This window comes from Fistularia commersonii, chromosome 3, assembly GCF_037954325.1.
Source record: "Fistularia commersonii isolate RoL2024-O1a breed Wild chromosome 3, RoL_Fcom_v1.0, whole genome shotgun sequence".
NCBI classification, from domain to species: domain Eukaryota; kingdom Metazoa; phylum Chordata; class Actinopteri; order Syngnathiformes; family Fistulariidae; genus Fistularia; species Fistularia commersonii.
The window spans coordinates 10,201,716-10,210,416 of NC_141286.1; the positions used below are offsets into that span (position 1 = coordinate 10,201,716).

The following is an 8,701-nucleotide window of genomic DNA, read 5'->3' on the forward strand; positions in this document are numbered from 1 at the left end:
GCAGTGGTGATGGACAGGCTGACAGATGAGGTTAGAAAGGAATCTCCATGGACTATGGTGTTTGCAGATGATATTGTGATCTGTAACGAGAGCAGAAAGCAGGTAGAGGAAAATCTAGTGTGGTGGAGGTATGCTCTGGAAAGGAGAGAAATGAAAGTTAGTCGCAGGAAGACAGAATATATGTGTGTGAATTAAGTTGAAGTATTTCAGGTACTTGGGGTGAACACTCCAGAGCAACGGAGAGTGTGGAAAAGAGGTGGAGGGACAGGCTCAAGCTGGTTAGAGTGTGTGGAGAAAAGTGTCAGTGGTACTATCTGATAGAAGACTCTCAGAATGAAAGGAAAGGTGTACAAGAAAGCTGTGAGACCAGCGATGCTGTATGGCCTAGAAACTGTTACAATGACAAAAAGACAAGACAAAGGGCAGAGCTAGAGGTCACAGAGACGAAGATGCTCAGGTTCTCTTTTGGAGGGACCAGGATGGATAGGATCAGGAATGAGTCTATCAGAGGAACAGCACATGCTAGATGTTTCGGAGAGAAGGTCAGAGAAGCCAGACTGAGATGGTTGGGTCATGTATAGAGGAGGGATAGAGAATATATTGGTAGATGGATGCTGGAAATGGAGCTGCCAGGCAAGAGGTCAAGAGGAAAACCAAAGTGAAAATCTATGGATGTAGTGAGAGGATATAAAGGTAGTTGGTGTGAGACAAGGAGACAAGAGACAGGGACTGGGGTTAAATGGAGAAGGTTGATTCACTGTGGTGACTCCTGAAGGGAGTCGGAGAAGAAGAGTTTTCTTTTTAATATTATTATCTATTATAAGTAGTAGTAGCAGTAGTATTTGTTTAGTAGTACTTGAAGTTGTAGTATAACTAGTAGTGGTCTTTTTTTCTTATTCAAATCTGGATCCCTGCATCTTCTCAAGATGATCCACACCTGAGACAGGTGACCTTCACCGGGATCAGGCTGTTATCTGCCCTCCTCCTCCTCTCCCTTCTTCTGGGTGCCTTGGCGTCCTCCTTCTTCTGGCCTCAGGCCTCGTTCTCGTGACTCGCCCTGCTCCTCCTCCTCCTCCGGTCCCTCAGGTCTTCCTTGCACTGATCTCCCGCCTCCACCAGAGGACTCTGCTGCTCCACATTTGGCTTCTCGCTCCGTCCTCAACTCCTGCACCGGCAACTTTTCTACTTGTCACCAAGTGCAGCTCTTTTTTGAATGTCAAGTATCCTAGCAGGCGCGATAGGTCAGAGGTTAGGATGCGGTTGCTTAGAAACCAGACCTGAACCCTACTTACTTTTTGAGCGTCTGTGTGCGCGCGTGACATGCTGCATTTTCCAAACGACCCTGTCTGGAGATAAGACAGTCGATGGTGTCCCTGAAAACAAACCTCGGCAAATCACGCTTGCACTCTACTGCGAGTACTTCACAAGTTCTATGCCATAAAATGCCCTGTATTCTGTATTTTAAACTGCTGGCTCGCCCTGAACCGCCTCGTACGTCCATGTGAACGTTTATGATGCACGTCTATAAGGTTGATGTACTGCAGTAGTGTGTGTGTGTGTGTGTGTATATGTGTGAGCACATCTGGAAACAATCGTGCTGTGGATGCTGTCACTTTCCCGTTACCTCAGGCCCGTGAGGGAGCCCTTAAACAAACACTCATTCACTCATGCTAAATTACAGGAAGGCAATCTGAGCTGCAGACCTAGATTTCTGACCCCCTCGCCCCCCTCCACACACACACACACACCGACACACACCGACACACACACACACACAAAACCTGAGACCCGAAGCACAAGCGAATGTAAAATTCCTCACTGTGTGTTTGTGATGGATTTGGTTCGGGACGGGTTTGTAATCCAGTCCCAGAGGACCTGTGGCTTGGGGGGGGAGGGGGGTTAAAGGCTGCACACTCCATTTTCTGATAAAGCAGACCGGGGACTAATCCGTCTGCTGATTGGACAAGAGGCGGCGGGATTGTTATAGCAGGCGGCGCGGCATGACCCTAGGAAGTAGACCTGCCCGCTCGCTCGCCTGATCGTCGAACACGTGACGGCGAGGCGTCTCTGGAAACCAAAGAGGAGTTTTTATTCATCCGATACAAAAAGAGCGACTTAAATAACAAACAGGTTTTTCTTTTCTTTTTTTCCTTTTTTTTCCCAAGGATAAATTAGCATTTTGGGGCCGGTGACACTCCAAAAGCGTCCAGGCCGTCGCAAGCCGGGGACTCCGCTGATCTCCCCGCCGGCGGCGTCCACAGGTGGCATCTAATGGGACCCCCCCGGGGACTCCCCCCACCCCCCACCCATATGTTTGACCTTAGGGCTTTTCCGTTGCATGTTTACCAGGAAATAGATGATGACCGGTGTGGAAGGCACTACTCTTAGAGTTCCAGGTTGGTCTGGAGCGATCCGCACACCTGTACAGTCACTGATAGGCTGGACAGGAACAGGCACCCACTCTGGTGGAAGTGGAGGTTGGGGTGGGGCTCAACCCTCGACGGGGAGGCGGAGGATGACTCTTGATCTTCACCGATGTGTATCCCTGCAGGTCTTCACTATTGCTTCATGTGTATAATGGACAGTGATTGTCTGACGACCCCCAGGTCTCTCTAGCGGGGATCTGGATGGGGGGTTAATTACATTGACATCTTATATAGTGCACGTGAGACACGTGCAAACGCCACCCCAGCCCCCTTGTCATCAGCTGGGATGGTCGCAGATTTCACCGGCCGCCCTGCAGCTGGAGGAGCCCTGGACGTATCACCTCAGCCCCCCCCCCCCCCCCCCCCCCCCAACCCCCGCATGTGTCGCCTCACATTTTGGTTACTAGCCACGGCCACTGTTGCCCACAGCGACGCGCTTTGACAAGCGCAAAAAGAAAAAAAAATTCCAATTGTAGTGCATTGTTGGCAGCTTTGAGACGGTTTTCCCCCAAAAAGGCGATTTAAAAAAAAAAAAAAAACATGAATCCAGGCCATTCCTATTTGGCGCCACACTCCACAGCGCCGGCTGTCTAATACCTGCATCAGGGGCTCTCCAGTGTAAAACAAAGACGGAAACCCCCCGACAGAAGACGGGGGGGGGGGGGGGGTTGGGGGTCTTGTCCTCGTCAACGCCATCTTTCTCCCTCCTCGGGAGTTCTGACGGAGGTCGGAGTCAGTCGAAGGAACAAAAAAAAAAAAGGAGGGGGGAGGGTTTGGGGTCGGCGGCGTTCTTTGTTATGAAATTCAAATCCAGTGGTTTTCTGTGGGAGAACGTCCAGCTGCCGTCCCTCCGCCCGGATTGAAGTCTCTCGGAGCAGAGAGGAGGCGGTTCCTAGATTGCCGCCGCCCCGACCTCACACCACCGTCTCATTGCCCGGCTTAATCCAGCCCTCGCCGGGCTTCCGCTTCCCGCCACGGCTCACCTGGCTGTCCCTGAGCAGGCGAGCCGAACAACGCTGCCAGGTGTGGAGGGTCTTCGCCGACCAGATCCACATCCCTGACGTGATGCCCACAAGCAGCGACATGAAGATCCGGAGCATCTCGGAGGCCACATAGGAGTCCTGGGTGCTGGCCCGGAACTCGCCCCAGTGGGAGAGCTGGTAGAGGTAGCAACCGATGACGGTGGAGGCGGGGACGGTGTAGAGAACGGAGAACACCCCGATCTTTACCATGAGGCGCTCCAGCTTGTCCGTCTTGGCGCCATCCTTCTGCAGGTTGGAGCGGATCTTGAAGAGAGCTACCAGGCCGGCGCAGATGAACAAGGTACCTGGCGGAAAGGATTTTTTTTTTTAATGGCGCTACTATTGCACAGATCAGAACTAATAATTACACTGTTATAACACAGTAATTACCTATGAGAAGGTATGTAGCCAAGGGCGCCACCACAAATCCGGTGAGCGCCTCCTGCTGCTGGTTGCCGACGTAGCACAGCCCGGTGAGATCGTCAGCGTCCACCAACCGCATGATGAGGATGACGATGGTTTTGACGGCGGGTATGGCCCACGCCGCAATATGGAAGTAGGAGCTGTGCATCTCAATGGCCTCGTGGCCCCACTTCAGTCCAGCTGCCAGGAACCAGGTGAGGGTCAGGATGACCCACCTGACGGAGGAAGAGAGTTTCAATCTTCTGCAAGAGTCACCTCTTGGAGACGTTCCTGCAAACTTTTTGCCGACGCATCGACGACGGAACGTTGGCGCTCGGCCATTCATACTTTGACCGCCGTGTGGCTCGAGGGTGGCTTATTTTACATTTAAGTCGGGATTGTGGCGTCATGGAAACTAGAACATCTGGGGCAAAGAGGAAGAAGGGGTGCAAATGAGGGCACAGAGCCTTCCGGCGAGGAAGTTCATCCATCTGCTTTGGGGCTTTAGGAGAAAGGACGGTTGGATCGGAAAGGGAAAAAACAGGAAGCGAGACCCGAAGTTCCAATTGTTCCGCCACCGTCCTTCACCAGAGGAGGAGAACACTGACCAGAGCGAGGAGGCCATGCCGAAGAAGTAGAGCAGGAGGAAGACGATGGCGCAGCCCGTGCTCTTCAGCCCTTCCTGGACCAGGATGGGCACTGTCGTGACATCCAAGTCGCAGGAAACTCGCTCCCGGCCCAGGGTCAGCCGTACCTGCAGGGCGGAGGGGCATTAGACAGGAAAAAACAAGAACTACCCCATCCCCCTACCCCTTGTCGGAATCCGGAGCGCTAACCAGATAGGCCACGCTGTACAAGTTGCAGCACATGGACAGGAAGATGATGGGCCTCTCGGGGTAGGAGAAGCGCTGCGAGTCCAACAGGAAGGTCAGCACCGTCAGGGTGGTGGAGAGGAAGCACAGCACGGCCCACACCGCCATCCAGGCGTCAGTGAAGACCTTGGCCCCGCGCCGGTAGAGGCCGCTGTCGTATCCGCACTGCAGGACGCAGCTGTCGGTCTGCTTGAGCCAGGTGTACTGGTCGGGCGCCGAGCCCAGGGTCTGGCACTCTTCCTGATGGGAGAACTGGTGAATGGGGAAGGGCTGGTCCTCGTCCCCGGGACCTTCCATGCACATGTGGTTGTGGTCATTCAGCGGCGGGAAGAGGCTGCAGTTCAGCACCTGGAGAGTGGGGTGGAAGTGTGAGTACTGCCGTGGTGTGGTGGATGATCCGGCCGACCGGGTCGATTTTGGCGACTCACCTCGGGCCAGATGAACCCGAATTCGTGGAGAACGGGGAGGCACTTCCTCTTGACAGACAGGCACATGCTGCCGCAAGGGCCAATGGGGATGGGCACTTTGTCAGTGCACATCGGCACGTAGACGGAGCACAGGAAGAACTGTGGGAGCACAGAGGAACGAAGACAATGAGAATTAGAATTATTTCCTTGGAGTTGTATGCTATACGGTCTGTGATAGAAGATAGCGGTCGGCGATCGCAACCGTGACAATACGAGACTCGGGTCATCAGTCGAACACGATCCTTGAGAGCTTTTGAGAAACAGGTGACCCTCTGGAAGGACCCGTTCATAGTGCAGGGAGTTACGGTTCGGCATTGCGTTCAAGGACCAGCATGTAATTCATTCATTTATTATCTGCTCTTTCTGCTGATCCCCAGTACTGGAACTTACCCCAACTGCCATTGTGCGAAAGGCCCTGGATCGATCTCAGGACCACGTATCGAGGCATACTACTATTCACGCTCTCACTCTGGACAACTTAGGGTTTCCAATAAACCTCCTGCATGCTTTTGCAAGAGGAACCCAGGCAAAGAGATTCCACACAGATTTCCTGTGGGACTCACAGAAAAAGCGCAAACCACCCAGCCGTCTTCCAAGTTGAAGACTTGGAGATGGCGTGAAGAGCCTTCGCTTCGCTTCACCCAACAACCGCGCAATGGCCTGGACGTGGATGACCGGCACTGAGCCTTCTAGAAGATCTAGAAGTTGTTGAACTGAAGCCAAACAAAGCCGTTCCTTCCTCCAGGAGCTCCTGCTGATCTTCAAGATTTATGCTCTCCAGTCGTTTTTTTTTTTTATACATTCGCCTCCCACTTAAGAACAAAACTTGACCCCGATCCAAGTTTCCATCACCCCACGGTGGTCCTTGAGAAGATTTTTAAACTGATCTACTAGGGAGGAGACTTGACGTATTCGTCCGCGGCGCATGAGTCGCCCGTGTGGAGGAGGCGGACCAATCCGGCGGCAGGACACAATGCAAAGAGGAAGTACAGGATCTCCGCAAGTCGTTATCTTGGGCCCGGCAGCTTCCTGCTCGCCGGGCCTCGTCACAACGATCGCTATCCGGGTGGCGTTTTTGGAGCAACAGAGGCCGACATTTTTAATTTCTTTTTTAGCCCCCGACCCGTCGGGCGCCAAAACCCCCCCTGGCTGACACCCGGACGTTAAAGGCCTCTCTGGTTTCAAATCAGGAAACCTCCCATTAGAGTAAATGTTGCTGGATCCGGTTTCACCTTGTGTATGTGTTCGGCCGTGCACGTACGTGCACACACATTACCCGCCCTGGTTGTGTTACACCACGCTAAATCATAAAAGTTTAGCTTTTAATACAAAAAAAAATGTAAGATTGGATTTTGGAGTCATGACCTTTGTACTATTTAACCCCACCACCACCACTCCACCTTTTCCAAAAGATGGTATTATTGTATTATGGTATGTCTCTAGGGAACAAGTGGCCTCCAGAGTGATGGAAACACGAGTGTGTGTGCATGTGAGTGTGTGTGTGTGTGTGTGTGTGTGTGTGTGTTAAGGGGTGGGTGGGGGTGGAGGGGTCAGCTAATCTTACAGGACCATTTTCAGCTCAGGGCTGCTGCCTTGACATACAAACTAGTAAACAAAACCAAAAAAATAAAGTAATTTATCTCCAACCGTGAATGCACCGGGATGGCGGTGGTGGTGTTGGTGTCTGGTACCTTGAGCTGGCTGGAGCATCCGTACTGGATGAGCGGCGTAAAGGTGGTGAGCTGCAGCTCCGCGTCCGACTGCAGCACGTTGCCCACCAGGTTGGGCATCCGGGTGACGTTGTAGCCGAGACCCTGGCAGAGGCCGATCCGGATCGGGTCGCAGGTCATCTCGTCCGCTTCCTCGCCGAAGCCCCGGGTGGCGTGCGGCCGCAGCGCCAGCCCGGCCAGCAGCAGCAGCAGCGCGGCCGCCGGGGGACGCATGGCCGCCGGCCGGCCCCGGCGCTTTCCCTCCGCGGGTCTCCTGCCGCTCCCCGGGCTCACGGAGCCGGGCGGCGGCGGCGGGTCATCCCGGAGCTCCGGGTTCGAAGATCAGGCTTCTTCCTGGGGCAGGGCAGAGCGGCGGGTCTCCTCGCCGTGCGGATCCCCGACTGGGAGCTGTGAGCACGGGGACGGAGGGAGTCTTTGCTCTGGCCGGAGGAGGAGCCGCTGCTCCGGGGCGGGAGAGGGGGGGCCGCTCGGACCAACCGCCGGCCGGGAGGCGGGACCGGGATCCGTACCGGGAGGTGGGGGGGTCCTGAGACTATTCCTTTCCTTCTCCTCTCTCCACTCCTTTCCTTCACTCCTTTCTTTCTCTACTTTCTCCACTCTTCCACTCCTTTGCTTTCCTCCACTCCTTCCTTCTTTCCCCCCTTTCCACCCCACTCTTATCCTCTCCTTTCCTTCTTTCCTTTCCTATTCTTTCCTCTCCTCGTCAGTCTTTCCCTCCGCTCTTTTCCACCCCTCTCCTCTCCACTCCTTTCCTCATCTCATTTCCCTCTCCTCTTTTTCCCCTCTCCCTTCACTCCTTTACTCTCCTCTTCTCTTTCCCGTCTTATCTCTCTGTCTCCTTCCTCCTCCTCTTCCCTCTTATCCTTTTTCATCTCACTCCCTCTCCTTGTCTTCCCTCTTCTTCTCTTCGTTCTGACATCAAGAACCCGCATTCACCTCGACGTGGCTAATTTTTTTTTATTAAACACTAAGAAATGAAGAGCGTTCCTCCTCCTCTGAGCCGTCACCTCGGAGCAGCGGTGGACATTGTGATTGAAAGTGGGGCTGGAGAGTGATGCCGGGGCCTCGGGAATCTGCTTTGCATCGCAATGAATGCGCTCGCTGGACAGGTTTTGTTGGCTGGTGGCACCCGGGGGGGGGGGTGATATGGGGTATTCGGAGGGGGGGTCTTCTCTTTGGAGCCGCCAGTAAAGACTGTTTACGTTGAACTTTTGCTCCACACGTTAGGATTCGAACCTTATTGTTGTTCTCTACCGTTTGCATTTAAGGACCAAGAGTCGGAGAAATGGATTACTCGTGCCCCCGACTGTGCTACCTTGCTTTCGCTGTTTGTGCGATGCTTAGGTGCATCCTGTGTGACAACTGATTGGCGGTGGTGGTGACCCCAGCGACTGACCCCCTACACACACACACACACACACACACACACACATGCATCCCCTCCCCCAGCCACGGCTCTTCAGCTGAACCCGGGGTCACGACCCCAAGTAATTAGCACTGAGCTGAAACAATAGCGTGCCCTGCAGCTGATGGCTATCAGGGGCGTGGCTTGAAGTGTGTGTGCGTGCGTGTGTGTGTGTGTGTGCGTGTGTGTGTGCACGTTAAATAAAGAGTGGAATGGACGGTAACGTGAGACCCGACTGGAACAGAGAAGCTGGTAATAAAAGGCTCTGTTACATTTTAGCCAACGGGGGGAAAGAACGAGGGCACAGACGGAGGTTCTTGATGAAGATCCAGTGTGAGATATCAACCCCCCCCCACACACACACACACACACACACA

The 8,701-nt window shown here is 53.8% G+C and overlaps 1 protein-coding gene across 1 annotated transcript; it reads right to left on the bottom strand.

Moving 5' to 3' along the window:
- Positions 1-2,064: 2,064 nt before the first annotated feature.
- On the bottom strand, positions 2,065-7,307 carry fzd4 (frizzled class receptor 4). The gene is made up of 6 exons (XM_086143614.1): positions 6,881-7,307; positions 5,151-5,288; positions 4,687-5,070; positions 4,459-4,604; positions 3,839-4,086; positions 2,065-3,753 (listed from the first exon to the last, which is right to left on the bottom strand). The coding sequence occupies exons 1-6, from the start codon at positions 7,130-7,132 to the stop codon at positions 3,341-3,343; spliced, it is 1,581 nt and encodes a 526-aa protein (XP_085999740.1). The 5' UTR covers positions 7,133-7,307; the 3' UTR covers positions 2,065-3,340.
- Between the last annotated feature and the right edge of the window lie 1,394 nt (positions 7,308-8,701).

What these genes read in the sequence shown, in the direction of transcription:
- fzd4 (XM_086143614.1), bottom strand. Translation starts at nt 7,132, where the DNA reads ATGCGTCCCCCGGCGGCCGCGCTGCTGCTGCTGCTGGCCGGGCTGGCG. An exon ending in TCGGGTTCATCTGGCCCGAG is followed by an intron (nt 5,071 to 5,150) that starts GTGAGTCGCCAA and finishes CCCACTCTCCAG; the next exon opens with GTGCTGAACTGCAGCCTCTT. An exon ending in TGTACAGCGTGGCCTATCTG is followed by an intron (nt 4,605 to 4,686) that starts GTTAGCGCTCCG and finishes TCCGCCCTGCAG; the next exon opens with GTACGGCTGACCCTGGGCCG.